The sequence below is a fragment of the Barbus barbus genome, assembly GCF_936440315.1.
Source record: "Barbus barbus genome assembly, chromosome: 8".
Lineage (NCBI taxonomy): Eukaryota > Metazoa > Chordata > Actinopteri > Cypriniformes > Cyprinidae > Barbus > Barbus barbus.
The window spans coordinates 33,547,851-33,565,313 of NC_136736.1; the positions used below are offsets into that span (position 1 = coordinate 33,547,851).

General features: G+C 34.8%; 1 protein-coding gene across 3 annotated transcripts in view; it reads right to left on the bottom strand.

Moving 5' to 3' along the window:
* Positions 1–17,463, bottom strand: part of LOC306874287 (FERM, ARHGEF and pleckstrin domain-containing protein 1-like) — an 80,188-nt gene that overhangs the window by 36,465 nt on the left and 26,260 nt on the right. For 2 of the 3 annotated variants that reach the window (XM_079424233.1, XM_079424234.1), the window contains exons 3-5: positions 1,972–2,076; positions 650–692; positions 473–551 (exon numbers count right to left, since the gene is read on the bottom strand). In XM_079424233.1, the coding sequence (XP_079280359.1) occupies positions 473–551; positions 650–692; positions 1,972–2,076 (227 nt within the window). Of the gene's footprint in view, positions 1–472; positions 552–649; positions 693–1,971; positions 2,077–14,367; positions 14,438–17,463 lie in introns of all 3 variants that reach the window. The other variant, XM_079424235.1, reaches the window with a different exon arrangement.

Below are 17,463 nucleotides of genomic sequence, written 5' to 3' on the forward strand. Positions count from 1 at the left end.
TCAGATTAATGACTGCTTGGATGTCTCCATCAGTGAGCTTCATGCATGACAACCAAAAAATATGCATTTTATTGTTTTGTGTAATAGGACACTGATCGGGAAATAGCCCAAGACCACCCTACAAGGGGGCTCTCCAGATGGGAGTCCTTCAGAGGCAGAAATTACCCAGTGTTGCAATGCTTGTGTTGCCCTTCTTGACCTGATGTATTCTGTAAAACTGAATTACCCCAAGCCACTGAGGTGTTCATTAGATTTTTTTATTAATTTTTTTTTTATCCAGCTTGACTTGACTTGCAAAACTTCTAATCCCTGATTTACACTGTGAAATTTGCTTAAGAAGAGGGATGATGCACTATATTTTTAAGTAAATCTAGCATATTATTATTTTCAGTGTATCTATAGATAGATATTTGAATGTCCAAAGATTATAGGCAGTAAAAAAAAGTCTGTAAATGAATAGGACAAACGTCACCTGGTCAGCTCCTCTAGAAGCAGCGTGTGATCGGGAGGGAAGAACTTCACTACGAAGCGCAGGATGGTGTTCTTGGGTCCTGCAGACACACAAACATGATGCATGATGATATGTTGTCAGATCATGTCTGGTGTTCATGTTCACCAGATCAACTCATGAGAGATATTCGATACGTACGTCTGATTTGCTTTAGAATCGGCTTCAGTAGATCCAGCCAGACCTGAGAGGAGAGTCAAACCAAACACACACACACACACACACACACACACACACGTCAGACACTGTTTGTTAATGCAACAGTGCTACATCACATATGAGAACACACACACACAGCTTTATTACAGTAACATTTACATTTCTCTTAAAAAATGTTCACTGAGCTTGCTGCAATGCATTGTGGGATTGCCTTATCCATGATATATAAATGCCTTTTGTTTTGGTCAAACAATGAATATATTATATGACGGCATAATTTTGCTGCCAAATGTTTGGAAAAGCCTGTGTTTACAGGTTAATAACTTAGGCCTGGTTTCACAGACAGGGACTGAGCCAGGACTAGGCAATCGCTCATTTAGGACATTTAAGTCATTTTTTATTAACGTGCCTTAGAAAAAAACATTACTGGTGTGCATCTTGAGACAAAACAGAGGCATTGATATATTTTAAGATCAGTCAGTGCAAGTTTATTTCAGTTAAACCAGCTCAGACTTTAGTCTGGGACTAGGCTTGTGAAACCGGGGGTTAATATTTTAACGTGTTTGTATAAATTATTTCATTATGTCAAGAATTCCTGTAACACACATCACTTCATGGTTATGTAAAAAGCTAAATAGTTACACACACTATTGATATTATTATTATTGTTATTAATTATATAATAATATAGCCTAAAATTCCACGTCGAGCATTTACTGTAATATATCACTTAAAAACGCTCATGTAAAAAAAAAATCGTTAAATAATTTCTGCAAACAATTTATACTATTATTATTTTTTATTAAAATAACAACAATAATAACGATAATGATAATAATAATAATTTAGCCTAATACACTACGTGTCAAGCATTTCTGTAACATCATGGTTATGTAAAAAGTAAAAAGAGTAAAAAGTAAATAAACAATGATAAATTATTATTTTTTTTAAATACTATAAAAATAAAATGATATATTATAAAATAAAAAATAAAATAAAAATATAAAGTAAAGTACAGTAAAGTAAAATAATAAAACAAAAAAACACAAAACAAAAAAAATCAAGTGCTGAACTCAACACGTCAGGATTGGTCTATCAGTTAAAAGAAACATCTGTTTGATCTCTAGTGTAGCATGTTTATCATGCCTTGAATGCTGTCTAGGTAGGCAGCTCACTAGGGTTTGGTACGGAGCCACTGTGTCTTATATTTCTAATGGAAACAAAGAACGTTAGCACCTGAATACTGTTATGTTAGCTTATGTTTCACATATTGACATCAGAATTTAAAATGAAGTGTTGCTCACGGTCATTTTACGCTGGTCCTGAAACTCCAAACCGAAGTAATCTCCCTCGATGAGGTTCAGATGAGCACAAACCAGGTCAAACAGCACCTTCCCTGGAGCCCGTTGCTGTCCAAACAGAAGAAAATCCCTCTTTAGACATGAAACACAGACAGCAGTTCATCTGATGGTAAAGACAGCTGTGTAAGCATTTATTTTAATGCTGAGGAATCATGTTCAAAGAAAGTCCAAATGGATATCTTGTTTCACTCATAAAACAGGTTGCAAACGTCACTTCAACATCAAGCATCTCAGTGACGCTGCAGCCGGATCAGAGATTCAGTGAAATGTAGAATTACAGTAAACGTGTCGGCAAACACTGAAGACAACAGCAGCCAGAGAGTTTGTCAAACAAATCCACCGGGAAACAAACACACTCCTGATCGGCCATTGATTTCACAAACGAGACGCTTGCAGCTGTGACCCATGAGCGCGCTGTTAAAACCAGGCCACATAACACACACACACAGATGGCCACGTGCAGCACAGCTGACTTCACAGTCACCACACACACACACACACACACAATAGTCAAAACCAATAATAAAGAAACGAGCATGGCATTTCTACTGGAATCTCTGCTTTCATTCGCAACCATTTGCAAAAAGATCTTGATGGGAATTTTCATATAGGATTCATGAGGGGGATTCATAAAGTACTGATGCAACCAAAAATTAATGCGTTTCAACAGTGAAAATTAGCCTATAAAACATCTTGTAAACAATATTGATACATACATGCACTATATTACATATTCACTATATTCTTACTTAACCTGTTGCATTCATTATTAATCCATGTTTGAATGAATCTGTCACGAATGCAAGTTTATTACAGCCACCGTTTAAATGTTCATATTTCAAAAGTAAATTGGAGTAGAAACAATTATATCATTGAAAAGATGATCATTCATATTTTGAAAATATGTACTTGAAAAGGTTTTAAAAAATATGTTTTTAAATCACACATCTATTTTTAAAAATAGTACAAAATGAAAAAAAACAATTACATCAAGAAAATAAAACTAAAATAAAACTACTATTTTATAAATATATAAATTTATATATATATAAATAATAGTTTCAATATATTTATATATTTTATTTATTATTAATATATATTTGATATATTATAAATATTTAATATAATTATTATATTATTAAAATATAAATAATAATAATATATTATTATTATTATTAAATGACTATATTAAAAAATAGAAATAATTTAACCTAAAACACTACATCATGCATTTAAATTTGTTATTTTAAAGCTATTTTAAAATGTATGCTATTAATAATAATTATTATTATTATTTTAATAATATAATAATTATATTAAATATATTTATAATATATAAATAAAAATAGCTTTCAGTGTATCACTATAATAAAAATGAAAAAAACTACAGGGACCCATGACTACATTTCGTGGGACCCGTGAATGGTTTCAGATGTGCAGAAACGCTGTAGGTCTGATTCCTCACCAGTGAGCACAAAGCAGGAAGAGGTTAAACCTGAGCAAACACACCACAGCTCTTTAATACTTCTCTGGATTTCTTCACCTCACGCTCCTGCCAACCAAAACGCCCCGCGTCTGCCAGCTCATGTCCAGTGAAACGAGCCGAAGTTAACGCTCCAGTTGAGTTTAGGAGGCGGGTGTTTGTTTAATATATGGAGAAGCTCCATTAGGGCTGATAAATGAGTGTGTGTTTACAGTAACGGCAGGATAACCCCTCCCCGAGTCTCTCAGGACCACAGGAAAGACTGTTTAGATGTCAGATTTACTGCGTGTTAGGCTGCAGTTTGCATGTGTGATAAGAGATGATCACAGAGCTCAAAAACAGAGCAGATCCACTCTAAAAAAAGGGTGCTATATAGCACTAAAAGTGGTTCTTGGCTCGTAATCACTTTTGGTCAAATGGTGTTATGTAGAAACATAAGACATGCCATATTGCATTGTATTTCTTCAACAAAAATGTTGCTAAACAACACCAACAGTGGTTCTTTGGCTCGTAAAGAACCATACAGGAGCTTAACAGGTTCTTTGTACAGCAGTGGTACTATATAGCACCTTAATCACCCTAAAGAACCGGTGAAGAACCGCACAGGATCCTAACAGGTTCTGTATATGGTAGCGGTGCTATATAGCACCTCAGTCATGCCAAAGAACCGCTGAAGAACCACTGAAGCACCAAGATTTGGTGCTATACAGCACCAAAAGTGGTTCCCCTATGATTACGAGCCAAAGAACCACTTTTAGTGCTATATAGCACCATTTTCTTTTTTAGAGTGTATCCGTGACACTACAACCACTACAAACATCAATTAAAGAATCAAACGGTGGAAGCCAATTGGTATTGCTCATAATCACCATTTAATTCTGAATGTTAAGCATTGTTTATACATTTTATACATATTGTTTATACTGTTTATATATACTTATTTTAAGGGCTCAAAACTACATTTCCCATAATTTCCGGTGGCAGCACTTGAATTGAAGTCATGATAAAATACATAAAAAAAATAACTATTATTTTGAATTACAGACAGAACCAATGACAGACAAAGTTACCACTGAAACTAATACAAATCATTTTCATTGCTGAAGCTGAAATAAAATAAAAATATAAATATTAGACAAAAAAACTAGCTGAAACTAAATAAGTTGAAGCGGAGTTCAAAAAATAGAAAGCTAAATAGAAATGTTTTTAAAAAATTTAAATGACAAAAGCATGTCACAAACGCACTTAATTAATAATAATGAAATTAATCATGAAAACTGGAAAATGAAAACCAAAAATGCATATAAAAAAATCTAAATACACAAATAAAGCTACTTCACAATATTAATAAATATATAAATATAGATACATAACAAAACTGACTGTACATAAAATAAGTTGAAGTTCAAAAACTGACATACGTTAAAACTAAATAGAAATATTTTCATAAAGTATTACAATGACAAAACCACTGAAACAAACTAAAATAAAGTTGTTTAATTACGAAAACTAAATACATGAAATGAAAAATTATGAACATACAACAAAAATAGAAACTACAAAAAATATGAATAAGTATATATGAATATAAATATATAATAAAATATATAATTCTATATAACAAAAATAGGTTTAGGTTCAAATTCAAGTTTTAGTTTTAGGTTTAAGTTTTAGGTTCAAATTCAAATAAAACAATTAACATTAAAATTCAAATTTAATAATAAAATTAATAATGAAAACTAAGTGAAATGAAAAGAAAATATGACAAATGAACTAGATAGGTAGGAGGTACTACAAAATATTAATAAATATATGAATATAAACAATACAAATCAGTCTGTCAGATTTTGCGCTGATAGTCAAAAAGTTTGTTCACGTGAGATTACACTGAGGCTAAAAAGAAAGCAGGAAGTACAAAAAATTCCCAATGGATTCATTTTTCCCCAATAGGACATGAAGGCTGCATTAAAACAGTGCTGCAAAGCTGAATCTGCTTCACGACAAAAACCACATCAAAGGATAAACAGCAGTTTAAAAGGCACATAAAATAAAAATAGAAATTGCAATTCATGCAAGAGAGGTTCACTGAGGATCTTTTGCCTCAGCATCTTGTTTTACTCTTCCTGCAGCAGCTGAGCTCCACAAACCCACCGGCGACCAGCTGTTTACCGCAGTACACACACACACACGGCCCCGGAGCTGCCAAACCCAGCACCCTCCACCGGCACGAGCTCAGGGGCCGAGACGGGTCACACAGGGGCCGATGGGAATCTGACCTCCAGTGTAAACAGCTGATGTCATGTGAGATCTCAGACCGGCGGGATGTGTTTGTTTTGAAACACGAGCTCAGATAAGGATGACGAGCAAGCAGAAATACATCGCCCTTAAACACAAACGCCATTGTGATGAACACCGAGAGCCAGTATGAAACTATAATAAAAGAAAAGATTTTCAGAATTTTTCTCTCTAAAATAACTTCTGAAATATTCAATCCTTTTAATAAATAACACTTTGAGCATCATTTTAGCAAACTCATTTTTAGGAAAGGGAAGTGGTGTGTGGCCAAGTATGGTGACCCATACTCAGAATGTGTGCTCTGCATTTAACCCATCCAAGTGTACACTCAGTAGTGAACATACACCCAGAGCAGTGGGCAGCCAATACTGCGGCGCCCGGGGAGCAGTTGGGGGTTCGGTGCCTTGCTCAAGGGTCTCACCTCAGTCGTGGTATTGAGGGTGGAGAGAGTGCTGGTTATTCACTCCCCCACCTACAATCCCTTCTGGACCCACAACCTACAGGTTACAAGTCCAACTCTCTATCCATGAGGCCACGACTGCCCTTAGACCTGAAATAGGGTGGTGATGGCGCAGTGGATAAGACACATGCCTTTGGTGTGAGAGACCCGGGTTCGAATCCACTGTGAGACACCAATGTGTCCCTGAGCAAGACACTTAACCCCTAGTTGCTCCAGAGACGTGTGACCTCTGACATATATAGCAATTGTAAGTCGCTTTGGATAAAAGCGTCAGCTAAATGAATAAATGCAAATGTAAATGTAAATATAGTAATTTATGTATGACACAAAATGTGGTAATGTGGCTGATAATCATTAAATGTCAGATTTGTAAAAGTCTATCATATTTTGTCTAAATACTTTTAAAATAAAACACAAATTTAGACATCACAACATTATAGTCCAATGTTCAGTATGAATAATGGACAGGCAAGATTTCCTATCGTTCAAAAGTTGGGAGTCAGTAATACTTTTATTCATCAAGGATGCATTAAATAGTTCAAAAGTGACAGTAAAGACATTTATAACGTTACAAAAGTGTTCCATTTCAAATCAATGCTGTTCTTTTTAACTTTCTATTCATCTGTGAATCCTGAAAAATAAAACGTATCACGGTTTCCACAAAACAATTGGCCAGCAGAACCATTTTCAACATAATAATAATCAGAAATGTTTCTTGAGCAGCAAATCGGTATATTAGAATGATTTCTGAAGATCATGTGACACTGAAGACTGGAGGAATGATGCTGAAAATACAGCTTTTCATTGCAGCAATAAATTACATTTTACTATATATTTACATAGAAAGCAGCTATTTTAAATCGTTATAATATTTCACAATATTACTCATTTTACTGCATTTTTGATCAAATAAATGCAGCCTCAGTAAGAAGAGACTTCTTCCATTTAATAACACTATTAAATATACACTAATGTTTTTTAAAAAGTTAGCTTGAATGGCTAAAAATAAATAATAAATTGGCCAATGACCAAAATGGCACTGTTTTACTATGCACCCCAACACAAGCTGTGAACCCGACTTCACACTGACTTCAAACACAAACACCTTTGTGCATAAAGCTGAAGAAACACTGATTTAACCTAAAGAAAAGCAGTGAATGATCAATCCTGATTTAGACAGCTGTGCAGTCAGGATGCGTCCTAATTCCTCTCTATTGTAAGATGTGGGAAGGAGCAGCCAGCCGTGAATAAATCCAGACATGCCTGAGACGTGACACATTTGCCTGTGGTTAGCACAAGTATGCTTCAAGACGGTGAAGTTAACAACTAAATTACATTAAAGATCTAAAGCAGAATGAGTAAAGTATGAGTAAAACTAGAAGAGAGTCTCGTCTCAGTAAACAGCACTAAAGAAGCGCAGGACTGGCTCCGGTCCAGGGTTTATCAGCGCAGGCGGAGGACAAAGAGCAAAACAGAGACATTATGGGAAAGTAGAATAATCGGTATCATCCGAGACTCGGAGGGCCCCAGCGGTGGATGCGGTACAGTAGCTGCGTCCCTCCCTTTCTGGGCTCCACGTGTTGCGTTCATTGGATCCAGATGTTTGCATCCCACAGTCCAGCCTCGCTGCTCTCCTGCTGCAACGCAATTAAACCTCAAAACGTTATCAGACTAAACGAGAGCTTCAGAGACGGAAATTCCTCCTCCGTTTCAACGGCTGCTCATTACTGCTGACCTTCATCCCAACACAAACACTCTATTTATAGCACAACACAACTGGATGCTTTTCACTGCACTATTGTTTGGAAGATGCATTTTTACAAAGCCTTTGCATGAATCAGAACGACTTGTGCATCAGAGAAGAATTCAAATCCGACCTTTTCATTCTCTACTTGTGCCAAAATCAATCAATCCATACTTACTACACAATGCACAGGCCATTTTGTAGTGTTTTAGTCCACAATTGAATTCCCTATATATAGTGCCCATATACTTACAATGGTCTCTGACCTACGGTGTACAATAAATGCAAAAACTATTACCCACAATGCAACACAAAGAGTCACAAAACAAAGCCAGTTTGCATCCTAGTTAGGAGGTGAAAATATTGTGAACTATTGCAGATACAACCCACTGTTATTATTTCAGCACGATTTATATAATATTACAGATTTGTTCATAATTAGATTTTTTTTTATACTGTTTTCACTTTAAATCTAGTTAAAATTTCAGTAATTTTTAGTGTTTTTGTAGTTTTTATTAGTGTTTGTTTTTTTGTGTTTATGTATTTTTTATTCATTTGTATTCATTAGATTTTATTTAATATTTTCTGGTTTCATTCATTTGACTGAAAATTATAATACTATAATTATATTTATTTATTATTAATAGAATATTAATTAGAAATGGTAAAACATACATATATACATATATATATTTATTTATTTATTTTTTTACATAGTTGGGAGTCATTTCACATCTTTCATATTTTTGTGAATCATCAGAGGTGAAAATATTCTATTTTCTATTTCAGAAAGTATATGAATGCACAATTAAACATGTAATATCAATTTGATTAAATTTAAATCTATCTGTCAGTTTTTATTACTCAGCGAAAAATGACATTTGCAAGTATAATTGCACAAACAAATTCAAATAAAAACACGCACAGATGATAAAGACTTAAACTCTCTAACTAAGGATGCACACATGCGCTGCTCTGCAGGTAAAATAAAGTGTTTTACTTTGGACATTCATGAGCTGCTGACATCATGACAGAGCTGCATTCATCAGCTTTCAGAGATCACGCAAATATCTGGCAGCTCTTGAAGAGCAGCGTCTCACAAACACCGGCCCTCACTGAAGGATCTGGTTAGCAGGCTCTGGGTGTCTGGCAGCATACGGCAGCGGCACAACAATCCTCCATTCATCCGCCGCTGTGAAAGAGCTCTTCTCCCGCGGCGCTCTTTTCTTTCACCAGCACTCGTATCTAACGGGACTCACAAGATCTGACAACCACTGATCGCTCACAAAGAGAAAAACACTCAATCTTGTGATCGGTGCTCCCAAAACTTTACTGAAAGAGAGAGCTTGTATCCGAACTGAAAAACAGGCCTAGAATTGAACACACAAGATACATCAAAATAAGGGTTCGTTTACACAACAACATTGTACTAAAAACATACGACAATGTCAAAACAATTCACCCGGATCTGCGAAAACGACTAAAAACACTGTATTATCATACTAGGCCAGTAGTTGGCGACGGCACTGTAGGCGATAATGGTATCATTTCCAAAATGTTTACTTTGAAACCCGTTTACAAAAGTTTGCAGTTTCAGGCCCCCAAAACGTTGTTGTCGTGTAAATGAATGACCAAAATGTATAAAAAGTTTGCAGTTTAGTTGAAAATAGTGTTGTGTTTTTTATGGACCCTAAACACAATGATGCTGTTTTTTTGTTTTTTTTTCCAAAAGTAATTGTGAGTGTTTGGCAACAATATGTTGTTAATCAACTATGTGGTTGCTAGGGTGTCCTGGATGGTTGCTAAAGTGCCCAGAGCAGTTGTTAATCTGCTATGTGGTTGCTAGGGTGTTCTTAGTCATTGCCAGGTGTTGCTATGCAGTTGCTAAAGTGTTCTAGAGGTTGCCAAAGCATTGCTATGTGGCTGCTGAGGTTTTCGAAATTGTTGTTAGTCTGTTGCTAAGTGGTTGTTAGGGTGTTGTTTGGTTGCCAGTGTGTTGCTATGCAACTGCTAAATCTGAGTGGTTGTTAGTCCATTGCCAGTGGTTGCTATGCGACTGTTACTGCAGTTTGAGTGGTTGTTAGCCCATTGCCAGTGATTGCTATTTGTTTTAGTGGTTGCTAGAGTATTGTTTCGTTGCCAGGATGTTGCTATGCAACTGTTACTGCTGTCTGAGTGGTTGTTAGCCCATTGCCAGTGGTTGCCATGTGTTTTAGTGGTTGCTAGGGTATTGTTTGGTTGCCAGGGCGTTGCTATGCAACTGTTAAAGCAGTCTGAGTGGTTATTAGTCCATTGCCAGCGTGGTTGCTATGTGTTTTAGTGATTGCTAGGGTGTTGCTATGCAACTGTCAATGCAGTCTGAGTAGTTTTTAGTCCATTGTTAGTGTGGTTGCTATGCGAGTTAGTCGTTGCTAGAGTATTGTTTGGTTGCCAGGGTGTTGTTATGCCACTGTTAATGCAGTCTGAGTAGTTGTTAGCCTATTGCCAGTGGCTGCTATGTATTTCAATAGCTGTTATGGTAGTAGTTGCGTAGTTGCCAGGGTGTTGCTATAAGGTGTTCTAATGGTTGCAAAGGAGTTTCTATGCAGCTGTGAAAGGTTTTTGTGAGGAATCACCCAGAAAATGCACATCAAACTGTTTGTGTGGAAACTACATTAATATGATCGTACACGACTAAACAAATGACCAGACAAACACCATTACTGAAATCCAACATAAACATCTGAACTCTACCCGCTTTGAGTAAATTGGGGTAAATGAGGCAGAATGATGGAGCAGAAACATTTCAGCCGAGAGAATCTAATGACGATAAAACACCAGTGATGTAGCCAAACTCACAAAAAACTAAAAATATCAAGATACATTTTCTCAGCTGTCATCCACAAACAGCCGTATCGAGGTAATGAGGAAAGCCCTAATAGGACCTGACAAAGCCTTCAGTATATGACGGATATGGATGAGCGGCGTATGATTAGATTTGAAGCCCAGGCGTTATTAAAAGCCACGGTCCGATCATTAAAATGCAGCGCACATCAGCGAGTCTCGCAGGTTATGTTAATCATGTCGGGCACAAATGAAAACTAATGAAAACACAGCAAGTCACGCTCTCAACTAAAGTGGAGATAGTGGATTAGACACAGAAAAGCCCGTGGGTAATCACACATTATGGACTCATCATTACCAAAGAAGGATGTATGAGCAGCCAGCGAACGAGCACAGCTTCTGAATCTCAAAATATGATGTAGTTTCAGGTGAAGGGTTCATCGTTGCATTCTAATGATTAAATATGACCTTCAGTGTGGGAAACCAAAATATGTATGTGGTGCAAAAAAAACTGTGCATTGATTTTTTTAAATATTGTAAGGATATTGTGAATTATGTTTAGCTGTTCATCAATTTAGATTTAGATAGTCTTATTGTTGTCAACTTTTTACAAGTTGTGTGTAGAATGAATGCAGAATAGAAAAGTAAAGTCCAGTGTAGTTATTGTTTACTAAAACTATTTAAAAATATGTTTTCAATAACTGAAATAAAGCTGAAATTAAATTTAAATAAATAAACTTAAATATTAGAGATGTTGCCTAGGCAAATAACTGAAATAGGTTTACGAACTAAAAATGACTAAAAACTAAAATAATAATGCATTAATGCTAGGTAAAAAAATTAATAAATAAATAATAATAATAATAATAAAACCAAGCTGAAAAAAATATATTAAAACTAGAAATGCTGCCTTCACAACTACCTGAAATAAGTATAATTTTTTTTTTTTTTTTTTTTTTTTTTTTTTAAATAATAAATTAAAAGCTTTTTTTTAAATAAATAAAATAAAGTAGAGAACAATTATTGTCAAAAATTGACAACTAACTAAAATACGTTTAAGTACTAAAATTAATAAAAATGAAAACCTAAAAAAAGCTAGACAAAAATAGTAAAAAAAAAACACCAAGATCCACACTGCATCATTTCCATTGGAGTTAGAAATGTTTTCAAGGGCCAGTTGCATAAAAGGTTTAGACTAGTCTTAAAAGTAAGTCTTTAAGACTGGTCAAAATTTGTAAAATTCGGTTACATAAAAACTTAGATTAGTTTAAGTTGAATCAAAAATACCGGACTGATTACCCCTTGGTTAACTGCTAAATGGTCAAACTAGTTCTTAAGACACTGTCTTAAGTTTATGCAACTTGTCCCAGATATAAATACCTTCAGCTTTGCTAAATTACATCAGTATGCAGTATTAGTATAAACCGCTGCACAAATACACCAACAACGATTACAAGCCTAGAACTGCTTGCATAGTTCAACACAGTATAAAACTACAACCAACAAACACAAGCTCTTCATATGCAGACGCATCCACAGTAATGCTTGCTCATTTTCAAGCAGCTGCAGAAACACACAACTGTTCTTTAGGGAGAGTTCTGGTTTGCTGATGATGTTTGAGATCACTTACTGACCGCAAATCATGACAACAAACCAGTCGTCTGCTCCAAGCCGTTCCCTTCAGAGAAACCGGAGCTCTCCATAGGGATTAAATTAACCGTCTTAACCTACAGCTCCACAAATCCAGTTACCATCCCATCCCAACATCCAGAAGCAGATGGACAATCATTTGGGTGAAAAATTAGACTGAAAGCCTGTGAAACGCTGTCAGTGCATCAGTGCAGATCCTGATACGAGAGAAGAAGAGGACAAATGGGAAACGTTCAGGAATTCAGCAGCAGATTCCAGGAGTAATTGGATATTCAACAGCAGACGGCATCTGAGGAAATTAAAGCTCATTTTATGGTCATATATCCCAGTAACTCATCTCCAATAAATTCAATTAATATCATATTTCAGTCACTGGTCAAATATGCTGAATGAGTGAACATGTTCAGGCCATATTTCACACCATAATCTATTATATTATACTTAATTATATATTAGTATAAAGGACCATTATGATATTCTTTACTATAATCTCATATGAATCTCATTCTCTATATATTGGCATAGCTTTATTTGCTTTAATGCTGGTTGTGCAATTTAAAAATGTAAATAAATATTAGATAAATATAACTTAGAAATTATAATTTTTTTAATGATAAGGCAAAAACAAGCTGCTATCTAATAATGATTTGCAACACTGATTATCTACAACAATGTACAGGATATTTTATATTTTTATAAAGCATCCTATTGCAAACAAACCTTTAAAAAGATATTAATTTTCTTTATGCTTTTTCTATTATTAGTTTTTTTCAATCTAGTGATATGTACTTAACATAATATATTTTCTGATTTATTTCTGATTTATTTATTTATTAAGAATCTCTACCTGAAAGATTTTTGCAGAACAAATTTTCAAAGGAAAAAAAAAGGAAAAACAGGAAAACAAAAAAAGATCTGAAAATGATTATATAAGCTAATTATAAAATCTTGACAACACAAGAAACGGGCTTTAAATAATCTAGTTTTCAGCCGCTGCGAGAACGCTGGTTAAAATATTCACATGGACAGAGAAAATGGTGATAAGGAGCAAATATCAAGACAGTTTTTATGACTTTCAACAATCAAGTAAAACCACTGAAATAATTAGACATTGACTTTGTTGTTGATGTTGTGTGATTTTCTGCAGAAGCGTGTGATCTGAGGGATGGTAACAGGACATGACCTCTCTGCACCTGCTGCACTAAACACTGCAGATTAACAATGACCACAACGCCTCTTTCTAGCCTCCTCCATCCCTGTGTAAATCAAACACAACCTCACATCCGACCTACTGCGTAATCTGCTCAGAGTCTCACTCCACAATCTTCATTTATTATTTACAGTTTAGTTTTATTTTTTATTTTGTAAAATGTAAAAAAAATAAAAAAACAATAATAAATAAAAATAATGAATTGGATTGGATTTTAAAATAATTTAAACGTTTCGTTTTATTACTTAAAAATGTTACAAACTTAATCAAATTTAATACAATATAGTTGGATATAAATCAAATTTATTTTCGGCCTACAGCCCTCAAGTTTGATTTTTGACCCTTCATATTAAAAAGTTTGAATTAAAAATTCTTCTTTCTTTCTTGTCTATGTAAAAAAAAATATATATAGTTTTACCATTTCCAATTAATATTCTATTAATAATAAATAAATACAATTATAGTATTATAATTTTCAGTCAAATAATTTTCATGTCTTATCTGCTAGCTAAAAGTCAATATTTTTGCTAATAATGTCAAGTGAAGCATGATCATCAGAGCAGTGCAGTAATGCTGTATTTATCTGGAGGACTCTGACGGCTGTATGAGGGTCTTTGAGCTCGACATACAATAATTACAGCAATCGACTGACATGCAAAACAGTTAAAACCTGCCTTCTGCCTGCTGAAAGACCACATCAAGAAAGAATCCTTTGCATTGTTGTCATTCCCAGATATCTGAGTCCTATGAACACAGGAAGGGAAAGATTCAGGATCTCGGTCGGGAGCAGCCGTTGACTTTGTGTTGGTCATGTGGTTCATTGCCTGCCGGAGCGAAGCTCTAAATCTGTGCCAAACTACATGCAAAAAACACATATCATATATCCTGATTCGGCCTTGATATATTTATGATTATTTCAGTGCATTTGGATTGAAATGCTTTGGGTAAGGGGATCCAATTGAAAGAAATGATGGGTTCAGAGCTGGAGATGCTGTTAAATGTGAATCACAGCACTGACAGAACAAAAGGCTGTCTGACACATGAGGAACTCCACCTACTGAAGGCCAGATATGATATCAGCGGTCAGAGATAACGGCTTCCTACTCCAACAACTGCAGGAAACTGGAGCTCACTGATGCTCCAGAAGGAAAAAACATGCATTAAACAAACAAATCACAGCTGTGGATCGTTCAGGTAACAACACAGTATTAAGAATCAAGGGGATGTAAACTTTTGAACGGGATCAGTTTTATGAATTCAACTATTATTTTCTCCTGTGGACTACATGCAAACATCTTTTATGTGAAATATCTTATTCAGGTCAGTACTAAAACAATAACATGCATTTTGTATGATCTCTCTTATTTTGGTCAAATAATTAACTGTGCAGATTCTGAAAGGTGTATGTAAAGTTTTGACTTCTGTGTGTATGTAAAGTGTGCTGTGTATATTTATTATGTATATATAAATACACACACATGCATGTTTATATTTCAGAAAAATATGTTGTTTATATATTAAATATTTATAATATAAATTATATGAATATAATTATAGACATGTAAATACATGTAAATATTTTCTGTATGTGTGTGTATTTACATATAATAAATAAATATTATACATATAAATATACACACACAATTTACTGATTGTGTATGAAATCATGCAATAAAATACAAAAAAAGCATACAAATTATATTTAGTGTTATTTATACATAATTGTTTTTTTAATTAATATTTTGAAGTACATTTTATTTTTATTTTAATTACATTTTTATTAATTGTTTTTAATATTTTCAGATTCACTTTTAAATAATCTAAAATATGTAAATGTAAGAATTTAAAAAATTACTTTATATAATTATTATTATTATTCTTTTTTAAATTGCTATTATAAATTCCTATGGAGAAAATGAATGGGAATAATACTTCCAGAAGCAACAGTGCTGAAAAAGTGAGCACTAATACTCTGTTAAGTGGTATAGAAATGTAAACACACACACACACACACACACACACACGCACACCCTCCACAAACGTCTTCTGATAAAGGCCAGCCTTGAGGTGAATTTCTGTCTCGAGATTATAAGGAACTCAGTGGGGTTCAGATGCCAGGCGAGCGATCTGTTGAGCGTCAGCGTGTGAAGGATCTGTCACTCATTACCGGCGGCCAAACACTTCCCAAAGCAAACACTGGAGCGTGAAAGACACAAACGCTCCATTCACTAACAAGAGCCAAACGTCTCACACCTCAGCAGGAGCCATCAGTTATTAAAGCAAAATACTGAAAGTAAGGGAAATTTAATGTGGATATGCTCAAGAGGGTACAAATGGCATACTTCTATTGTTATTTTTGCAGTATGCATACTGTACACTGCATGTTATATTTTACATTTACTCCTTTATTTATTTATAGGTTTGGTCTTCTACATACTCTAATTAATACTACTAAGAATAGTTTGTTTTTTCACACACAAAATAAACAATAAATAAAATAATTTAAAAATATAGATTTTTTTAAATGCAATTAAATAAACAAATAATTTAATTATTTTAATACATTATACATTCGTGTGTATATGTATTAGTAGACATTGTGCCGTGATAAGCATTCAATCTGTTGTCAAATGACCTCATTATTTTGTATTTATAATTCAGCATATTGCTTCCAGTTATCTGGAGAATATCTGAAAATGTAGTGTAAAAATGTCTTGACCCTGATAATGACCCTGATAATGAGACCACTTCTGCTTCATTTGGCACACAGGAAATGCAAGGTCAAGTTGAGTGAATTATGGGACACATTATTCCACACAGAGAGTTCTTGTTGAGTACATTTCAGCAAATGTACTCGATCATATAGGCATTTTAACACATACAGAAATGTGCATATGGCACATATGGCATTATTTTGAACACATGCAACCAGAAAACACTGGAGTACTGTACTGTATCCCAGAATGCAATGCACTCAACATTATCATTATGAACCAGACGTAATTTCAGCAGCAATTTGATCAAGGGTCAAAAATTGAGACATTTCTTCACTCGCCAAAAGAATGCAATCAAAACATGTTTATATACTGCATACAGTATTCTTTATAAAACAGTATGCAGTACATGCGGAGCATATACAAATGCACTTTAAAAAGTTCCTGAATGATCTGCAGTAGTGTGAAGTGCTCTGGGTTAAAGCGCAGGAAATAGCAGGATTACATAAGATAAATGACTGATTGTGTGAAGCTGTGAAGCCAGTCAAACAGAAGAATCTCATTTGGCGTCTTTCGCCAGCGCTCCGGCCAAATCCTCTGTGTTTTCTCAATGAATCGGCCTGTGATGGGAGCTTGTGTTTTGGTCCCTGTCCCCTACATGGCCCGAGAGCCGCAGGACTCATTAATTATGTAAAAGCATCATTAACGGCTCTTGTGCTCCTTAAAGACAGACCTCAACCTCATAAATCAGCTCTTGTTTATGGGAATAAATGTCAACATGGTAAACTAATGATCCTAATGAGGCACAGACAGATAGTCAGGAGTAGGGCTGCAACAACTAATCGCTAAAATAGATTATTATCGATAATGAAAATCATCGACAACAATTCTCATTACCGATTAGTCGCCAACAGTGCATGAACAACTTCAGCTGGTCATGTCAAATTACAGCACTGAATAACGCATTTCTATGGGTTATAGTGCAGGAAACAGAATGAGATGCTGCGGGAGAAGTACGTGACCCAAGCTGCCCAAAACATGAGAATTCTTTATTTT